This window comes from Solanum pennellii, chromosome 2 (genome assembly GCF_001406875.1).
Source record: "Solanum pennellii chromosome 2, SPENNV200".
NCBI classification, from domain to species: domain Eukaryota; kingdom Viridiplantae; phylum Streptophyta; class Magnoliopsida; order Solanales; family Solanaceae; genus Solanum; species Solanum pennellii.
This window is the reverse complement of record NC_028638.1, coordinates 59384834-59405493: the sequence shown is the minus strand read 5'-3', so window position 1 is coordinate 59405493 and position 20660 is coordinate 59384834. Positions and strand designations below refer to the sequence as shown.

The 20660-nt window shown below is 32.3% G+C and overlaps 3 protein-coding genes and 1 non-coding gene across 7 annotated transcripts; 1 reads left to right on the top strand and 3 right to left on the bottom strand.

Annotated features, from left to right (window-relative positions):
* Positions 1 to 3300: 3300 nt before the first annotated feature.
* Positions 3301 to 5329, bottom strand: LOC107008900 (glycerophosphodiester phosphodiesterase GDPD1, chloroplastic-like). 2 transcript variants are annotated; one of them, XM_015208111.2, is made up of 6 exons: positions 5020 to 5327; positions 4770 to 4939; positions 4541 to 4603; positions 4089 to 4466; positions 3814 to 4010; positions 3301 to 3732 (listed from the first exon to the last, which is right to left on the bottom strand). In XM_015208111.2, exons 1-6 carry the CDS (start codon positions 5108 to 5110, stop codon positions 3516 to 3518), a joined length of 1116 nt encoding a protein of 371 aa, XP_015063597.1. In that variant the 5' UTR covers positions 5111 to 5327; the 3' UTR covers positions 3301 to 3515. The 2 variants fall into 2 exon arrangements, with proteins under 2 accessions (XP_015063597.1, XP_027770903.1); XM_027915102.1 differs by lacking the exon at positions 4541 to 4603 and having other exon boundaries at positions 5020 to 5329.
* Positions 5330 to 12096: 6767 nt separating this feature from the next.
* On the bottom strand, positions 12097 to 15424 carry LOC107011689 (probable protein S-acyltransferase 7). The gene is made up of 5 exons (XM_015211278.2): positions 15159 to 15424; positions 14760 to 14942; positions 14147 to 14440; positions 12995 to 13228; positions 12097 to 12892 (listed from the first exon to the last, which is right to left on the bottom strand). Exons 1-5 carry the CDS (start codon positions 15243 to 15245, stop codon positions 12392 to 12394), a joined length of 1299 nt encoding a protein of 432 aa, XP_015066764.1. The 5' UTR covers positions 15246 to 15424; the 3' UTR covers positions 12097 to 12391.
* A 342-nt stretch (positions 15425 to 15766) lies between these two features.
* Positions 15767 to 15838, top strand: TRNAQ-UUG. The gene has a single exon. It is a non-coding gene; the product is annotated as a tRNA-Gln (tRNA).
* A 1423-nt stretch (positions 15839 to 17261) lies between these two features.
* Positions 17262 to 20429, bottom strand: LOC107009641 (probable serine/threonine-protein kinase PBL7). 3 transcript variants are annotated; one of them, XM_027914275.1, is made up of 5 exons: positions 20051 to 20429; positions 19583 to 19800; positions 19321 to 19495; positions 18237 to 18628; positions 17262 to 17841 (listed from the first exon to the last, which is right to left on the bottom strand). In XM_027914275.1, exons 1-5 carry the CDS (start codon positions 20169 to 20171, stop codon positions 17428 to 17430), a joined length of 1320 nt encoding a protein of 439 aa, XP_027770076.1. In that variant the 5' UTR covers positions 20172 to 20429; the 3' UTR covers positions 17262 to 17427. The 3 variants fall into 3 exon arrangements, with proteins under 3 accessions (XP_027770076.1, XP_015064475.1, XP_015064473.1); XM_015208989.2 differs by having other exon boundaries at positions 19321 to 19510; positions 19583 to 19782; positions 20051 to 20425; XM_015208987.2 differs by having other exon boundaries at positions 19321 to 19510; positions 20051 to 20423.
* Positions 20430 to 20660: the final 231 nt, after the last annotated feature.

The following is a 20660-nucleotide window of genomic DNA, read 5'->3' as shown; positions in this document are numbered from 1 at the left end:
AAATAAAATTAATTTTTGGGGGAGGGGGTGGGGTTGGGGGGCAAGCCGGTGGTGGGTGGGTGGGTGGGGCTGTCAGGGATCGAATGAAAAATAAAATTTTGAAATTGAAAATATTTTTTTCAAATTAATGTTTTTCCCCAAAAAAAGATAATTTGAAATTGGAGGAGAGTTTTGGAAAATGTTTTCCTTAATTTTTGAAGGGAAGTCATTTTCCTTAATTTCGAAGAAAATGAGTTGATTTGGAAAATATTTTTCAAGATTTTGTCCCAACCGAACATGAGAAAATTGGAAAACATTTCCCAGAAAATGTTTTCCTTCATACCAAATACACTCTAAGAATGAGTGAATTTGCAGGCTCAATGGCTTAATATGAAGGAAATCGATATCAACAAGACATGATTTGGGCCTGCGCTTATTTCTTAGCGAAAATTGTACATAATAGTAATCATTTAAATCAAAATAAATCTTATAGCTACTATTTAATTTATTTGTATTGCGCAATAAATGTTGCACATATTTTGTCAATTTGATTGGGACCCACGCATCTAAAAAAAAGGCGGAAGATTTATTTTATACAAATCCATTTCCTGTCTTCTCTTTCCCATTTTCTTTCAATTTTTTCTAAAATCTCTCCCCAAATCAATTTTTTTCAATTGATTGGGGCCCACGCTCTACTTTTATACAAATTCATTAGTTATTTTTACTCTCCCAATTTCTTTTAATTTCTCCTAAAATCTCTCCCCAAATCAGAATTTTCTTTAAAAATTATATATAGTTTCCACTTTATAAATTTTAATTATACACAATTTTTTAAAATTATAATGTACAATTCCACTAATACATTAATAGTTATTGTATTAGAGTTTCTTGTATATACAATATAAACATTTACATTTGATACAATTTTATGCATTGTTTTTTTATAAGGATACTTTTTGTATAATGATCATTTAGACATATACAATTGCACAAACTTATACACATAAATAAATTGAAATCTGTTTGTATAATGTATATACATAGAATCATACATCCAAACTAAGGACGAATCTTCACTGTATAAATAAACAAATTTGAAAAAATAGACAACAATTTCATATACTTATTCAACTCAAAACAACACCAACAGGTATATGTATATAAACTACAACGAGTTCTGTTTTTCATTTATATACATATTCTCAATATACACTTATATAAACAATTTCTTTTGTCTTTCTCTCTTTTCCGTTTTATGCAAATTCAAATTGTATATAATTTTTCTCTTTCTCGTTTTATACAATTTATTTTATACAATTCGTTTCAATTGTATATGTATAGATTATACACATATATGTTTGCTATGGAGCGCAATTATGCAAACTTTGCTATAGCATACAAATAGAAATTTTGTATTTGCTATATGTGAAAGTTGCCCTATTTCTTATGCGTCTCATAGCCTTGACAAGTACTGGACCAAAACATACATACATCCTAATCCATCAAAGTCCAACAAGAAATAACGACTTCTCTGGTATTTTGAAATGAATTAATATAGGCTTAAGTCATACATGGCCACCTAAAGTTGTCCACATATTTCACTTAGACACTTCAACTAAGGCTTGTACCTATTGAACACTTTATTTATTCCTAAATCATTCCTATTAAATACAAAATGATGACATGGCAAAAAGAGTGTGTTCCACTCTCCTTGAGCGCGTATAGCTATTAAAAATTTAAATTTTTTTCTTTTTTTCTTTTTGTTTTCCAACTTATATACTTAATTTTTTAAAATTAAATTAAAAAAAATGAAAAAACTTGTCTTCTTCTTCACTTCTTCACTGCATTCATTATCTAAGTACTCTTTATTTCTTTTTTATTTTTCTTTTGCTTTTACCTTAATTTATTAAAAGTTAATAGATCTAAAACTCAAATGTTGTAGCAAAGCTTCATTTTTTTTTATAAAAATGATATTAATTGATTATTCTTTTAATCAAAAGTTGTTATTTTTTAAAGATAATTATGGTAGCAGGTGATTAAAGAAAATTCAAGTCGTTATTTTCTTTAGATAATTATGGTAGTAAGTGATCAAAGAAAATTTAAAATGGGCGAAAAGCTTTAAATGGCAGGAAATTTTGACGAAGAAGAACAGGGATGGGGGTTGATAAAATAATTTGTTTTTTCTTTAATTTTTTTTATCTAAATTGCCACGTGTTATCATTTTATTGGTCTATCTGCTATGCATTTGTGTTTGAGACACACGCACTTATGTCTTTCCATAAATTTTCATTTTGTGTTTAATAGATATAAATTTGTTAAAATTAAAGTGTTCAATAGGTACTGCCCTAAGTTAAGGTGTCTAAATGAAATATGCGGACAACTTTAAGGACTTGTATATGACTTAGGCCATTAATATACAACATGTATATTGGAGTTTACCTATTAGATATTCTACTATCATTATCTGTCGGAATAAAAATACTTTAATTTGTTTTGACTTGATATTGAGTTTCAAGAAAGTAAGGAAAACTTTTAAATTAAAGATATGTAAAATGTATGAAGATGTTCTTTAATCTTGTGGTCTTAAACGCACTGCGCAGAAAGTTGAAATCAAAAGGGAAATAAGACCAAATAAATGAAACGGAAAGAATATTGTATTTGAGGAACATGTCTATCACTCTGTGTGGAGAGTCGATAAAACAAGGTGATGATTATTGTATCTAACTGCTTTGGTTTCAAAACATTGTAATATATTTTTAAGCAATTAGGAATTGAAGATTGGAACTCTTAAATATAGAATTGGGAACTGAAGACTAATGGAGTAACGGTTATTGTTGAATTAATATTCACTGTCACTAGCAAAAGTGCTCTCTTTTTGAATTCATGCGTGTGTTGTCATCGTCTCACCAAGAAATTACGGGTAGCTTAGAGAAACGTATATAAGCAAAAGAATGAAACCCAAATAGAACTGCGCCATGTGAATATAGGTCAGTTTGGTATATGAATGAATATATTTCCTTCCATTTGTTTAAATCTGTTATCATCATAAGAAAAGAAATACATTTGACCTGCCCATTTTTTTTTTTTGACTATTTGCATTGAATTATGAATTCCTCGAAACTTGTACTTTTAACTAACTTATATTACTTTTGAGATGTCATAAATGATTCCCCTCTACTTGAGATTAAAACGTTACTTGCTTTGCTTTCTCTAGAAAGGTATCTAGATACATGTCAATTTTAACTATGATTTACAGCCACAGGGACAATTGGTTCCTCTCTTCCTTCCATCATCCTTTCAAACCATCTTAATTAACTTAACTTTGGGACTCCTCCTCTTTGATTGGTAACTAAAGTGATTTGGACTGTTTAATAACCAACCTAATTGAAGTGAGTTTAAAATTCCAAGACAATTCATAAACTATTTTGATATGATTACAGAGTAGCCAGAGAGGGTGCAAATACAATGAAAATCTACATTTCTACACTAGTGGGAGGGAGTGCACGCTTTGTTATCTACAATCATTTTATGATATGTTATTGTTGTATCAGTTCGGGGATAAGTTTGAGCAGAAAAGACAATTCCCTCTGTGAAAATTGAGGTCTATTTTGAACCTTTTCCTCCCCTTCCAGCAATATCTCATCTGGCTTCTTCACTAGCTTACACACAGCATCTGTTACTTGTTCAACAAAATCCACTATCACTCCATCAATTCCCATCAGGTGTTGCATATACACAGCTTCAGGCACATTACTGAACATATAATAAATAAATGGTTAGTTAGTTAGTTAGTTAATAAGTAAGTTAGTGTCCGACTGAATCAATACTACTTACTTCAATTTGCCGTATGTCAGGAGAGACAGCTTGGACTCTTTGATCTTGTTAACTAGTCCTGGATTCCTGAAGATGCCTTTCACCTCCGAAACAATACCTTCCAAACCACCCTCTAAGCACAGTTTAGTGGCCTCTTCCAACGAGTTCCTTCGAACATCATAGTAAATCTCTGTACCTCCATTTGTGAGAAAAAACACCTACACAGTGCCAAAAGGTAAGTATGTCAGATCGAATTCACTTGTTTAAGATAGATTCAAAAATGTAAACGTACGTACAGGGTAACATGTCTGGAGCTTCTTGACAAGCAGAGCAGCATCAGGCTGGAAACTTGAGAATATGATTGGTCTGCCTTTAGCATACTCTAATACGACATGTAACACTGCTTTAAGAACATGGATGAGGTAGTCCTGTTGATAAACAATGTGATCATCAAATTTGAGCTCGATGTTGAAACCAATAGATGGATTCACTTTCTCAAAAGCTTCTTTTAAGGTACATGCGGAATCATCGGTTTCAACTGTCCAGCTAACAATCTTTCCATCTTTAGTTTTCCTCATTAAAGGTTTTCCAGTGAGACCCTCTTCTTTTTGGGGTCCATAGCTAAGAAATTCAGCAAGTGACAATTCAGTAATTCTCCTTTCATAAACTGTACCCTGCACACGCACGCACCATGAGAATGAGATTTGATTAGAAGAGAAAGGGGTTGTTGGATATTAAAAGAGCTTACATTATTATGTTGAGTGAGGATGAAATCGTCGTGAAAAATAACAGGGCAATCATCCTTTGTCACCTACAAACATAAAATGACATTTACTTTGGTAATCTAAATGTAGAATCCATCTACTGGGCCAAGATCTAGGGTTTATGGTTTTTCTGTTACTATTAAAAGATCGGGTCGGGTCGGGTCGGATTTTTATAGAAAGAAAAAAGGAAATACGCGGAAAATAGAAAATTACCTGAACGTCAAATTCAATAAAATCGATTGGGTAATTGGCAGCTGCATTGAAAGAAAGAATGGAATTTTCTTTGAGGGCATTCATCCTCCGGTCAGCCGAGTGCAACAAATTCATCCCGTTCCCTCTGTGTCCAACAACTAAAAATTTGGATGTTCTTCCAATTTCAATGCCTGCAAAGCAAAATAAAAGATTATGTATTGTCTAGAAAGAAAGAGAATAAATTAGTATAGAAATTAAAGACAAACGAAACCTTGAGAGAATCGGGTGGCATATAGAGGAGCTTTGTCAGGGACTTGATCTAGATTGGGAACATCGGAAACATGAACAGCTGTAAGAGCCATTGTTGTTGTATTGTTATATACTACTAGTATATATTTTATATATTATATATGAGAAGAAGAGAAGAGAAGAGAAGAGAAGAGAAGAGAAAACGGGATGATTGGATTGGATGCAACAACAAGTAAGAAAAGAATGGTATTTATGGGAGGTTTGAGGGGATCAGGAATATTCTCAATCCGTAATCGGTGTTATGCTTTTGGATATTCCTCTCTCCCTCCCCACGTACATCAGACGCGTCCTCCTCTTTAATCCTTTATTTAATTAATTAATACATCACATATTCCTTATCAAATCTCAACTCTCTTATATATTTATTTTTTTCAAATATTAAACTTCATGCTGCAATAATTCGGCTTGGAAAAGTACGAAATTTCCCTTCAGTAACCATATTCGCTCCCCTTAATCGTCGTTACTTTTTAAAAGTTAATTTCGATGTTGCATTTGCAAGGAAGAATATGCTAAATATATACCACATGATGCTATTTTGAAAAGGATATCTATAGACCATAATTTATACTTTCTTCTTTTACAATTTACTATTGGGTCAAGTTTAAAAAGATTTTTTCTTCTTACATGTAGTACGTTTTTCGATTGCTAGGACAAGTTTAAAAATAAAAAATTTGATTTGATTTATTTTTAAATTTTATGCCTAGTCAAATAAAGAGACTTAAACTTCTTTTTTTTTAAAAAAAAAAATTGTAATAGTCAGCTTACAGCTAATTGGTTTCCTTCGAGATTTGTGCGAGTAGGTATGTAAAACGTGCAATGATTCGCTCATATTGCAAGCAGTTATTCATTCCATTTAGATGATATTTAATTCTTTTTCTGACTTGGTAAAAAGATTAACTTAATTACTATTAGTCATGATTGATGAACTTAACCTTTGCAATATATATATACATATATATATATTGAAATTGGTGTATGAAACATGTATTCCACAATTGACATAGCAAGGCTGAAGCGACAAATATAAATTTGATGATGAGAAACATAAATTCTAATTAATTACTAATTAATATTGCAATAGGCAAGGTAATATTATTAATAAAATAAGATGATGTGTAGCCACGAGATGCTGACATGTTATGGATAACGTTCTGAGCGAAGAGTATTTTGGAAGTTGTACACATTTATTTATTGCAAAATTTTGCTGACCACTATTCTCCCTTTATTTATTAAAAAAACCTTAGCTGGATCCATCCACTACTCTTATTAATTCCGTTCCATACTCTTATCAAAAATAATTGTCTCCATTATTTTATTAAAATAAATAATAGAATTTGTTATATATTACTTTTGCAATTATTTCTTAAAATATATTTATATTTATTTGTAAAAAAATTTAAAAGAATGTATTAAAGGGTGAATTAATAAATTTATTCTTTTATTTATAATTTTTTGAGAGTGTAATAAGAAAAAATATGGCAACTTGGAATATTTTTAGATGTCGTATTGCTTTTATTTTTATATACTTATTAATGATTATTTAAGACAAATCATGACTGGTAATTTTTTTCTCCATCAATCTGATTTACATAATTTGCTTAAAGTTGGATAGATTATGTTTTTTCTTAATTAAATTAATTTTAGACCCCCAACGTAGCGTAGATACATGTTATGTTTGTGAAATAGAGTGTAATTAGAATATGGCGGGAAATGTGCATTAGTTGAGCTGTACGATAGTAGGAACAAACACTTTATCGAGTATAATTTTTTTAATTTAGGGTAATATGAAGAAAAATGTTTTTCATGGAAAATGTTGAGTTGTACGATAGTAGGAACAAACACTTCACTGAGTACAATTTTTTTAATTTAGGGTGTGTTTGGAATGAAGTAAAATATTTTCCATGAAAAATGTTTCCCTAGAAAATAAGTAGATTTTAAATTTTTTTTTTCATGTTTGGTAGGTGAATAGAAAATATTTTCCGTGTGTTTGATTTATGAATGAAATTAATATTTTAGGGGGGTGGGGGTGGTTGGGGGAGGGATCGGGTAAACAAATAAAATTTTAAAATTGAAAATATTTTTTTAAATTGATGTTTTTCGAAAAAAATGCAATTTGAAATTGGAGGAGAGTTTTTAAAATGTTTTCCTTAATTTTTGAAGGGAAGTCATTTTTCTTAATTTCGAGGAAAATGAGTTGATTTGAAAAAACATTTTCCAAAACTTTTATATCAACCAAACATGAGAAAATTGGAAAACATTTTCCATCGTACCAAACACACTCTTATTATATACACAATATTTTGCACAGGGAACATTAATATTATTTGAAATTTTTTAATATATACAAATATTAATATATAAAAAATATTAATATTTTAATTTTAATTTACCTAAACTATTTGCAAAAGTTGGTGGAAACTATTCTCCCTAATCTTTTAGTGACGATGTTTTATATTTACCCATGACTATATTATTTGTGTTATAAACAATTTGTATTATAGTGAATGTCTAATTATGTGGAGTCCTTGTAGGATATGGTTAGGAATCCTACTTGGGGACCAAGTAAGGTTTCCCTATAAATAAAAGATTTTCCTTCATTGTAAATAAAATTTGTGAAAGATTAATGAATCCTAAATATACTTCAAGATGAATAAAAAATCTTTCTCTTCTCCCTACTTTATTCGTCTTCTAATTTCATATAGTTTCATAACACGTTATCAGCACGATAATTGTTCTATTCTTAAAAAATTATGAAGAAGACGAGAAAAGTACAAAAGAGATCTTGCATAAGTTATGCAATAAGATTCTTATATCTTCAAGGTATGATTTATCTTTATGTTATAATTATTTATGTGACAGATCTGGAGGTACCATCTAAAGTAAGTATTTAAAGAGACTTGTTGACTTTTTATACGTTTAATTTTAATCGATTGGGAAGAGAATTTCTTAATTTATTTTAATAATTGAATAAGCACAATTTAGTGAAAGGTATGTTTTCAACCTTTATATGAGGTATGTGATCTATTAAGCTATATTTATTAACTACTAATGTTAATTATAAGAAATCAATAATCTCAATTCTGTGTGTAATTATAATGTACGATCATATTAATGATCATCAAAAGTGATAAAATTAAATTATCTTGAAGGCTTGAGGTTGAGCCTCATTGTGGGTAAGACGATAGATTTGAGTTTTATCGCACCAAAAGAATAAGACGATGGATTTATGTCTAATCGCACAAAGAGGGTAAGACATTGGGTTAAACTCCTGATGCACTATGATGATAAGATATTGGGTTCAGACCCGTCGATTTATGACCTAAGACACTTTTATATGGATAAGACATTGAATTTGAGTCTTAATGCACCATATTGATGATATAATAATAACTAAAGAAAAACTACTGTGTTTTAGATAAAGAGTCATGAAATTTACTGAATTTATTCCATTACAAAAACGAATGTTGTATTAGTGCATAATATGTCTGAAAGAAGACAAGTGATTGAATAATGCACATAAATATGGAATGAGGTACTAGCTATCATAATTTGATAAGCTCACATGTTTGTGTTCCATTCATGAAGAATGAAAACTTTTGATAAATGCTAAAATATGGATCCATTCTCTAAAGGGAATGAGGTGTAAGCCACCATGCTAGGCATGAGAAAGATTCCGACCTTGGTCAATGATGTGGTATCACCAAGAATGTCTCTAAGAAGACATGTATTATAGAAAAGTTTCATGTTTTATCTTCGGGGTTGTATTGGACAAGAATTAATGTAATTGAGGCATATTCTATGGTAAATAAGAAGTTTACTAATTTCAATACTTTCTTAGTTTGACACGATTGTCTGCGACATCGTTAGTCTATAATGTTTAAACGAATTATGGAAATTTAAAATGGACTTTCATGGAAGAAACTAAAAATTCTTTTAAATGGTGAATTTTCTTGTACTACTTGTTAGCAAGGCAAGCTAATTGTGAGACCACCATAAACGAAAGTTGAGATTGAATTTTCTGCGTTCTAGGAACGTATACAGGTATTTGTGGACCTAGTCATCCAGCAAGTGGATTGTTTAGATATTTAATGATCCTAACAAATGTTTCTTCTATATGATCTCATGTGTGTCTATTATTATCTCACAACTTGATGTTTGCAAAAATGTTGGCACAAATAATATGTTTACATGCACAATTTTCTTCAGATTAGTTTATTCAATGATGGAATCACGACTCACCTAAAGGGTAAAGTAATTGGGAAGAAATAAATCTAAAAATTACTCTTGGAGTAATAAAATTGAAATTTACTCATATAATAGTAAATCAGAAATTTACTAAAGCAAAAGGCACATGGCGTAGTAAACTTGGAATTTACGATTATTACTAATTTTATTAGTTGGCATGAATAATTTGGTCATCCTAAAGATGTGCATACTAAGTAATGGACATACACATTGAAAAACTAGAAGATTCTTTCAGAATTCTTTACGTTGCTTGTTCTCGTGATAAAGTTGATTGGATCAACTAAAGTTGGGACAAAATCCCTAAATTCTGAAAAGTATAAAAGGTGAATATGAGCCTGTTTACCTATCATGTGATATGATAAAAAGATGCATCAATAAGATAATCACATGTGCGTTTGTTGTCAACTTGCAGTTTGACATTCGCAAAATTGTTTGTGCAAGATAATTGAGCTAAAAGCACAACTTTCAGAAGATGAAATCAAGATAATTCATCTTTGATAATATTGATAAATATATAAGATGATGTGACATTAAATGTCTCATATAGTGAATCATTGCTTATGAAAATAAAGTTTCATATGTTGATCTGGAATATGATATTACATACAAACATAATTGTATGAATCAAACCAATAAGTTATGATCAATTTTTCTGTTTATTGATTTATGGTCAGGGACCAAATAGTTTTCATCTGATAATTTTGATGTGCAATATATGATTAATGAATATACTATGATGCACAAAGATAGATTCTCCAAAAGATTGAGATATATGTTAGGTTGTCTAACATAAGGGAGGAGATTAGAAGCAACACAAAAATTGTAAATAATCCGATTGAATGTCCCTTAAGGATAGAGTCTATGACATGCATGAAACATGATAGACTAATCAATTCTAAATAAAATAATCCTTGAAAAAAGGGGAGGATCAAAGAATCAAAATGATCATAATAAGGAGACAATGTGCTCTTGGAGAGCCTACGACATAACACTTTATGAAACCTCATGAGAGGGGTAGCTACCTAAAAATAATGAAGTGATGAGATTTCAATAAGTTTTGTCGTATTGTGAATCGATATAAAATGGTATATCGTTGACGATATCTTTGATACAATAGCGCGCAATATTGTAAAAGATTATGAGAATATAAATTCTACATCTATTAAAGCATGCTTGTATAGAAATAATTATCAAGTGAAAAGTGGAATGATGCATCTTGGTAAGCGTAAAACTTATTTGACTTGCAATCTAGGCACTAGAAAAGATGTCATACATCTAATATTGAATGTTGTTACTTGACAAAATTAAATATCCAATAGGTTCAAAATCTAAAGCATATACAAGTTTTTGGAAAACTTGTTTATCATCCTCATAAGGATTAAATCGATTCAAAATGCATGAAGCATATACAAATATTGTTATACAAGTTGATAACTAGAATTGAAACTCTTGAAGAGTTTTCAAAAGACAATAGATTATTTGCTTAAAGAAGTTAAAGTGAGGAACTTGCAGAAATATTTGATCTCGAAGTGAAGATTCATAAAAGCAGATAGAAGAAATCATATTTCGTCAAGGTTTTTCTACACTAATGAGCTCCCAAGAATGGTGATATCAACATGTAAGAGGTCTGTTCAAGTAATACTATAGTTGATTTATTCACCATGTTTCTACCAATTACAACTTTCAAGAAGATGGTGCACAAGCTTGGAAAACGAAGATTCTAGTCTCTGAATTGATGTTGTCATTAGGGGGAGTTAATACGCGATGTTTTCCTCACAAGGTTTTGTCCCATTGGGTTTTCCTTGTAAGGTTTTTAATGAGGCATCCATAATGCGTATTATTAGATATGTGTACTTGGGGACCAAGTAAGGTTTTCCCTATAAATAAAGGATTTTCCTTCATTGTAAATAAGATTTGTGAAAGATCAATGAATCCTGAATATACTTCAAGATGAATAAAAAATCTTTCTCTTCTCCCTACTTTATTCGTCTTCTAATTTCATATAGTTTCATAACAATTTGAAACTTTTTAAGGTTTTTTTTCTCCATAAAAAATGGTAATTGATGGTTGTGATGTATTATTTCATCATATATCGTAATGTATTGTTTTGATGAATATAATATCTGAATAGATTGTATCGTTCTCTGTTATATTATGTCAGATATTTATAATTTGAATAATAAATCTACAGGAATAAAATTGTAAGACCCATAGTCTAGTAGACCATCTAGGGTTAATCTTGAGGGCATGATATCTCATCTGAAGTATTAAATGAAACCACACACACATTTGATAAGAAACCATCTACAAATGCCAACGTTCTCTACACATCAACAGAAAGACTTCTCAAGAAGGGTCATACTATTTCCTTTTTTTAATTTAATGGATCCTAAAGGATGGAAAGTTGAGGAGTCCCTTAGGCTTAACTTGTGCTGACACAACGGAGATGTTGGTAACAACTATGGTGGTGTTGGTTAGGTGGCTATAAAAAGCAAGTTTTGTTGGCTCATGGCTGTGATCGAAAGGAAAAATATTATGAATGCTTGTTTGTTCCAGGAAAAGAACCAGTTATTCTATGGTTGAAGAAATAGAATTGGACTACCTTTTTAGTTGGTGTTATCATATTATAGAAGAATTCCTCCGAGCCATAATTATTACTACACGGCCATATATACTATTGTGGTTACACAAACATTAGGGACTTGTGTATTTTCTCTATTTTTACTCAAATCAACCCCTTACTGGAGTTTCCTTGTGATTCAGCAAAAGGAAAGTAGACCCAGATTCTTACTTGTAAAATAACAACTGTTGCAACGTACTATATATTATATTATATGGGACTCTTGCCCACATTGTTTAAGCACAAAGAATAAATGCACCGCCTAGCATGAACATAGCAAAACTAATGTATTACACTAACTAATCCACACATACAATACAAGTTTTAGGAATTAAAACCACCCCTCATATCACACAACACTTCACTTCCTAAAGCCAACATCTGATAATACACGACACTGAATGACCACATACCATACACCTCCAAGAACCACTAATCTATTCAATCCAGTTTTCATACTATCTGTTAATCACAACTTTTTTTGTTCTGTTGGTCTGCTACTCCCACCTGTTCGATTAGCTTCTCCCACTCTTGATGCCAAAGCAAGAACTTCAGGTGACATCTCCCAGCTTCCACTTTTCCTTCCCCAGCTTGATCCTCTAGGATGTATTCCTGCACGATCACTCTCATCTACTGTACTTCTTATCTCAGGAGACATTTGCCCTAACATGCCATCTTTAATGTTCAGGCCATCATTGTCGCTAAGTTGTCCTTCATTATCCCCTACTTCACTCCAAACCGCTTTCCTGCCCATTTCTATGTCCTCCACAGCCTTCCCCATGTTTGGACTCACAAAACCCCCACCTGCAGATCGAGTTGGCACCTTGGGTTCCCTGGGCACCTTTGCACGGAAATTGTTCTTGGATGGAGGAATACTAGTACAAAATATCTCCTTGAAATTCTGCATCACTCCTCTGTTGTAGGGATTGGCACGCCAATCATATCGGTATCTAAAATTCTCATAAGTAGTCTGCAGTACCCAGAAAATAGACGTCACTCGCAGTTCACATCAAAATCCAAACCACCTTAGATAGACAAAAGGGAAAAACACAATTACAACCCATGAACATACCTGATTAGTACTGATGAGGTATAGATGAAAAGCAGTAAGACCTCCAACAAACCATACTGATATAAAAGTGTATGCTATTAGAACAATGGAAGCCGGTGTTTTGATCATTGCTTTCCATATGGTGGTGTCATCTAGAACCATGATTCTCTTAATATAGACCCAGCAGAACCCAAAAACATATATGCAAAGAAGCGTTGTAGAGAAGACAAACATAAAGAAAAAACGGTAGTTTCGCTGCAATAAAAAGACACAAGTTTCAGAAATCTGTGCAACGTAAGGAAATAGTCCAAGACATCAACACTAGATGATCCGTTTTAAAAGATGCATTTGTTACAGAAATTATCAGCGCAAGCAAAGACTATAGATATTTCTGATATCAAAGGTGGACGTGACATTAACAGGTAAATTGACCAGCCTGACTTCATAACTTCATAAATCTGAGAATCACGACAGCAAGTACTGTACGCAAGGACAAAAAGATTTCAGCTGAAATGTGAGAACTTAAGCATGTGGATATGTGTACTAAACCCTCTAACTTTATTTCCACTGCGAAGATCTAGAGTGCTAAATATTTCTAAAACATATAATTGTCTGCATGATGGCCATTTGAACTAAATGCTCAGTTACAAACCTTTAAACGTTCTCCTGCTGCCAACAGCTTCAATAGTTAAAAGAGTGATTCATAAATTAGTATTAACAGTTTTACATAATTATAAACTTGAGAGCTAGATTTCAAGATGCTTTGAGGATCTAATACTTCAGATCCACAGCATTGCTTCATTCAGACAACAATTTATCTTTAGACATTTTATGTAACTTACTTGTTTTCGCGAATTGACATTAGAGTGAATAGGTAATTTTTAAAAAAAGATAACAAAGAAAGAATCGGTCTTACATTTTTTATTTGTTTTTACAATTAAAAGAATCAGTCTTTTGTTAAGTCTCTTTTTATGAGGTTTCAATGTGAAGAGAAAGAGTGTGATTATGATAAAATGTCTGGTAACTCTCCATATCAGATTATATGCAATAGTTCAGCAGACATATCAAGCATTGAAAAGTAAAACTGAAAAGAGAGCATATCAGTTACTAGTGTGGCAGTACTAACTAAAAATATGTTACGAAAAAAGAAAAAGAAAAAAGAAGAACTATTACCAGCCCAATGCATTGCCCTACCCAAGGGCAGTGATGGTCAAATCTTTCAACGCAGTTATTGCAGATTGAACAGTGAGAACAGCGGGGAGGTCTATAAAGCATGCAGGTGTCACAGTATTTGATCTTGACGGTAATGCCATTGACCTCAACTTCTTTAATGCGAGGCAAACGTAATTGAGGGGTTTGTCCACCACCTTCAACAGTACCATCATAACCTTCTGGTTCTGGAGGGTGTGCATTGCGAGGAATTATTCCTGGATCCCTTCCAGATGTGAGAAGGAGTAGAACTAAAACCTGTAATATTCAAATGTGAAACTATTAGACATACAAAATAGGAAGGCAATTAGGTTGCCAATCCTTTTCATTGTAAGGAGAGCCACTTAACCGTCGAATGGAAGACTATTGACACAACCAAGCCAACCTTACATCGTTGAGATGCAGTGCCAAGTTGATATGTGATCAATTTTGAGATCATTGATTTTCTAATACTCGGAATTTTGTTTCCAGTAACCGTGAGATTAAATAAAGGCAAGTTTATAGAGCTATTGTGTTGTCATAAAGTGCAGGTGATGAGGATGTTAGAATCAATGAGAAGTAGGGAGAGAGAACTTACATAGAATGTGAACACAATGACTACAACCATAATCAATATCCCCAGGTGATTTGAAAAATCATCCATGAGCTTTCTTGCAACAAAGACACAGAAAACTGAGACAGGGGCCACTATGAGAAATATGGTCAGTGCTAGGGATCTTGCGTCTGGCCCAAATATGAACCTTCCTTGGAAGAAAAATATCTGTCAGAAATTTAAGAAAAAAGCAGGCATAAAAATTCCAGTAAGGAGATAACTTTTGTCTATTTTTTAAGATAGGAAGTTTGATGATAGTACATCGTTTTTATAGACCTGATTCAGTTAATGTGACATCCATTGTATTTCATGATTTAAGTTTTAGATGAGATAGCAAGTGTGAATAAACTAGAAACTAATGGGATAAGCTCTACTTGTACTTACATTGCTTCCTTTCCATGTCTGGTAAATCCGCAAGTCCTCGGATCCAGACAATGGATCGGGTCGTTTTGGAGGAGGAACCACATACATCTCTGGGGCTTCCTCGAGATCTCCAGCAGCAAACAGAGAGACTTATGTGCCTCGCCGGCCAAACAGTCAGATTCCGGTGAAGTTTTTTTGGTTAAATGAGCCGACAAAGGCATGAGGGTAAAGAGAGAGTGTGTAAAAAGGGTTTGGTTTGGTTTGGTTTGGTAGGGGACCCATTGCTCACTTTACAGGATGGTCAAACTGACGTGGCATATTATCGTTGGCTGACATACTGGAGTCTGGACCCCATCAACTTTTGTTGCCTTTCCTTCTTCACTAATGCCCTAGCCCTCCTATTTCTATTTTTGTTTGATAATCAATTAGTTTCTGTAATGAAATTACTTGTTTACTCACCCACCAACCAAATGACCCTCTTTCTCACTTTTATACTCCACTTTTAAGGAGTTCATCACAGAAAGAAAAAATATATATTTATATATGCTTAAATAATGTAAATACAATTCATGTCAACAAAACTTCCATTTCAATTTTAATTTGAAAAAAGCTGAAGAATAGTATCAATTGGTTCTATGGTGTAGTGGTTAGCACTCTGGACTTTGAATCCAGCGACCTGGGTTCGACTCCCGGTAGGACCTTATGCTTTTCTCTTTTTCAATTTGTTTTTGTTGTCTCCATAAATAATAGATCGTTCATTGATTAGATTTGATTTTAAATTTTGAAAATCAATATTATTTTGTATATAAATTTCATAATTATTTATATATTAGTCATAAATAAAATCTAATATTTTGTTAAATTTTAATTAACTTAAGTCTTAACTTTCACATTTTCTTAAATCCAACACTTAATTTTTATCCCGACTAAGACCAAGTCAATCAAAATCTTTATTTTTACCTACCCTGCATAACATTAGATAGTCACATTTTTTTTAATTGAATCACTTTATTCGCATAATAATAACTATAGTATGACTAAATTGAATACATAATAACTTTCATGTGGATTGTTCATGTAATAGGTTTTTGGATCTATCGAGATGCATATACTCTCAATAAATTTAATTTATTACTTCAAACCAAAAAGAAGAAAACCCCCGAATCATACCAAACCAAATCGATGGTTATTTTTTTTTTCATTTGGTTTGGTTTTAGAAATTTAAGGTTTTATTTAATAAGCGATCCAAACCGAACCATGATTGTTCATGGCTAAAAGAAATCAAACCAAACCACAATTCGAACCAAACTAATCAAAAACTTGAAATTTCGTTTGATTTGGCTTTGCATTTTGAATATCAATACTATTTAGTTTGGTTTTGATTTTACTAAAAAAAGACAACTGCAGAAATATAGAAATTGAACTGATAATTAGATATATAAATTTTATAATTATTTATATATTATTCATAAATAAAATATAAATATTTTTTTAAATTTTAAGTAACTTTAAGTCTTTAGCTTTATCATATTCTTAAATCCAACACTTAAATTTTATTTATGAATAATATAAAATATGTTCAAGTCCATCAAAATTCATTACTTTAGTTAAGATTCTCACACTTTCTCTTAATTGAATCTCTTTATTCGTGTAATGATAATTTTAATATTGCTTAATTGCTCATTGAACCAACAATAGTTTTTATCTCGATTGTTCATATACTAGGTGTTTGTGTCGATCAAGATATATTTATCCTAAAAAATGTATTACTTTCAAACTGAAAAAAAAAACAAAAAAATTGAACCAAACAATAGTTATTTTATCCGTTTGGTTTGGTTTTAGTAATTCAAAAAATCGACTAGATTAATTTGATTTTAATTTTTACCAATAACCGATCTTAACCGAACCACATGAGCTATTATACATGAATTTATTTATGATGTTTTGAGGGATAAAAAGTGAAATAAGAAGATCCATACCTACGTTACTAAACTCTGTACGGTACAATTCTTACATTATTACTCTTGAATCCTTAATCCATGTGGTTGCTTATATATTTTAATTTAATTTAATGTTCTTGTTTGTTTGGTTAGTACTTGAACAAAACCTAATTAGTAGTACTTATTAATGATAAAATGCCATATCGTGGTTGTATTGAATTTATTTTGTCAAGCATACAAATACATCAATAATGCCAATAATTTCTTTTTTATGAGTATATACATACGACTATGTTTCAAAATTTGAATAAAAATGCTGTTCTGTGACAAGGAAACTAACTTACAATCAATCACCACCTTGATTTATAATCTAAATCATCATCCGCATTCTGTTTTCCTTTCTCTCTCCAGGTCTCGCCCCACTTCTTGGCCTCTGCAACAGCTCTCTCCCGCTCTTGATCTTTGTTTGAAGCTCTTATTTCTGTTACATCCATCTGAGCTCCATCAAAATCAACAGAGCTTCCATTTGTCCCTTCTCCCCCATGAGATCCAATCTGAGCTGCATGTGAATCATGCTTTTGGGATGCAAAGTAACTCAAAGCAAGCACGATGTCTTTCATGAGAGGTCGAGCATGGGGATCATCCTGAACACACATTAAGACCAGTTCTACTACCCTGCGGAAGACAGATTGTGGAAATTTGCCTCTTAACATTGGATCCGCTAACTGTACATAGTTCATGCGGTCTTTTAACATAGGACGTGCCTGAGAAACTTCACTGTTAGCAGGGAGAAAAGGAAGCGCACAAACAGGAGCCTACACTTCTCATTCAGAAAAAGAAAAAAAAATCAAACTATGATACATTTCAATCGTCAGAACTGTGCAAACATGGTATTTTATCAATTGATAGATCTGTCATTCTCATTTTTCGGTAACTTTGGGCCTCCTCCAAGACAGAGAGAGACCTTCAACTATAATACCTTTGACACGTTGATATTACTATGCATCACTCATAGAAGAAACTTTATGCTTCAAGAGTCAAGAAAGGACACACAAACATTTTAAAACTCAATAGTGAAACAAAAACTTATATTTGTGTCTCAAAGTTGGTTCATTTTCCAGCTTGCCAAGTATAATGACTTTAAATGTGAAGTAATTACCCAGTCAACAAGCATTTCTTTTCCATGTTCGTGAGAGTCATCCATTGCTCTACATCCAGTAATTAGCTCCAACAAGAGCACACCAAAACTATAGATGTCGGATTTCATAGTCAGTTTTCCGGTTCCAGCATACTCAGGTGCACAATATCCATGAGTACCCATAACCCGAGTTGAAACATGTGTGTTGTCTGCAATTGGGCCAAACTTTGCAAGACCAAAGTCAGAAAGTTTAGCATGGAAACCCTCACCCAATAATATGTTTGCCGACTTAAGGTCCCTGTAGATAACAGGACGATCAGCTTGGTTGTGAAGGTACTCCAGGCCTTTGGCGGCACCAGATGCTATTACCATCCTGGTATCCCAATCCAATGGCTTCATGTCAGGCGTAATATCTGCACATTATACTCTTAATCAACACATTTTTCATACTTTAGAGGGAAAATGAATATATTAGTTGCATCCTCTGATGCATGTACAATTTTAAAAATTCTACAGAAAAATAAGTTCCCACACGTAGTAACAACTTTGGCAGACAACCACAAAAAGGATCAACAAATTTAATGCATGGTTAGTAGAATAATAAGAGAAGGGCAGTTGATATTCATCAAATTTGGCAGTGCAGCCGTAAAGAAGTGAACACTTTCTCGATAATGAAAAAAGAAATAATGAAAATAGAAGTGAATGAGTATTAAAGAATGATACTAATAATAACTTCATATCTTCAAGGGACTTGTTTCAAGCTTAAGAGCCTATTTAGATTGACTTAAAAGTTTGATCAAACCTACGTTGAAGTCACTTTTAGCTTCTGAAAGTGTTTGACAAGGTTAAAAATAACTTAAAATAAGTTTTAAATGACTTAAAAAAAAAAAAAGAGTAGGTCTCTCCTACTTTTTATTTTTTTGACTTAAAAACTTCAAAGCTATTTATTTTTTTAAGTCGGGCTCTAAATGAGTTAAGCTATCAAAGATGATCCAAAAGTTTATAGCAAATAATGCATGAATGTAGAGCTCTGAAGCATAACAGATTGGTGCAGGTTGACAAATAAGAATTTATTTCTAACGTGAGAATTGTGTATGAGCATTACCATGGAGATGATATTCCAAAGATCCTAGAGGCATGAATTCATAGATAAGAAGTCGCTGCTCTCCTTCAGAGCAGTAACCAATTAGATTAACCAGGTTAGGGTGCCGCATCAGTGAGAGCATGTGAACCTCTACAAAGAACTCCTTATCCCCTTGAAGACCGGAATGATTTAGCTTCTTAACAGCCACAACCTGAATGGTTATAGAAATTCAAGGATGATAAATTTGAAATGACCAAAACACACATCATTTAGTGAAAATCACCTGATTCGTGTTAAGTTTCCCTTTGAATACTGGCCCAAAGCCACCTTCCCCAATAATGGATTCTCGCCTGAAATTGTTTGTGGCGGTTGCAATATCCCGGTAAGAAAAAGTTGGAAGGTTGCTTCTCGGAGGAGAATCATGTTTTGATATCAGTACTTTCTGTGTGGGCTCCAGCAGTGTGCTATGTTTGATGGCATTATCTGGAAGGTGCAGAGTAACTAAAAATAGGAAAAATCATTAGCAATATTTGCATGTAATTGGGGATCCATAACAAATTCAAGCTTCCTTATTAACTCTAATACTACTAATGTGATTGAAGTTGATAACCTAGATAAATTATTGAAGTTTCGTGAGAGCATGTAGCAAAAAGAATTTACAAAATGTCAGCCAGCAGATGGATGCAAACATAATCCTGAGCTTGGGAGTAAAAACCCAAAACATTTATTAATAAAGTATGTAGGTTGGAACCTGGAGGAAGATGAGAGTTAGGAGGGGTAGTTGGTTCAATAGGGACGTAAGTGTTGGTCAGCTTGGTTTTCAAGTTGATCCCCTTTTTCTTGCTCCTGAAGCATGGACAATACGGACCCATTGATCACATTCTCATTCGCATCTCAAGCTTTACCAATACCTACCTAGGGTTAATAATTCACATTGGATCGGATGGGTCGGGCCTGTTTACACTTAAATACATACATGGAGAATAGGCTTCGTTCGCATCACTTGTTTCCTCTAGCACCCTTTCTCTACCTTCAATTCTTCCTCCTCCTCCTTTCATCTTCCCTATCCCTAATATATGTCATCTAATAAATAATTTTGATAAATTTAAAAAAATCATTATAATTTTATTTATATATATATATATATAAATATATATATATCTTTATTTTGCTTTTTCAATATTCCCATAATCATTTGTTTCATAACACTGTGACTACAAGTTGATGTTATATAAGCTAAAGATTGAGAATCTCAAGTCCTATATGTATTTCTAACTACATTAACCTATTTGGAATTTATAAAAGTCTTGGTATGAAATTAAAAAATTTTAAGTCAATTTTATGTTGACAGAAGTAGTAAT

What these genes read in the sequence shown, in the direction of transcription:
- LOC107008900 (XM_015208111.2), bottom strand. Translation starts at nt 5,110, where the DNA reads ATGGCTCTTACAGCTGTTCATGTTTCCGATGTTCCCAATCTAGATCAA. An exon ending in TGCCACCCGATTCTCTCAAG is followed by an intron (nt 4,940 to 5,019) that starts GTTTCGTTTGTC and finishes TTTGCTTTGCAG; the next exon opens with GCATTGAAATTGGAAGAACA. An exon ending in TTATTGAATTTGACGTTCAG is followed by an intron (nt 4,604 to 4,769) that starts GTAATTTTCTAT and finishes TTATGTTTGTAG; the next exon opens with GTGACAAAGGATGATTGCCC.
- LOC107009641 (XM_015208987.2), bottom strand. Translation starts at nt 20,171, where the DNA reads ATGGGTCCGTATTGTCCATGCTTCAGGAGCAAGAAAAAGGGGATCAAC. An exon ending in GGAAACTTAACACGAATCAG is followed by an intron (nt 19,511 to 19,582) that starts GTGATTTTCACT and finishes ATAACCATTCAG; the next exon opens with GTTGTGGCTGTTAAGAAGCT. An exon ending in AAGAAATGCTTGTTGACTGG is followed by an intron (nt 17,842 to 18,236) that starts GTAATTACTTCA and finishes GAAGTTTCTCAG; the next exon opens with GCACGTCCTATGTTAAAAGA.
- LOC107011689 (XM_015211278.2), bottom strand. Translation starts at nt 15,245, where the DNA reads ATGTATGTGGTTCCTCCTCCAAAACGACCCGATCCATTGTCTGGATCC. An exon ending in AGACATGGAAAGGAAGCAAT is followed by an intron (nt 14,943 to 15,158) that starts GTAAGTACAAGT and finishes AATTTCTGACAG; the next exon opens with ATATTTTTCTTCCAAGGAAG. An exon ending in ACCTCATCAGTACTAATCAG is followed by an intron (nt 12,893 to 12,994) that starts GTATGTTCATGG and finishes TGGGTACTGCAG; the next exon opens with ACTACTTATGAGAATTTTAG.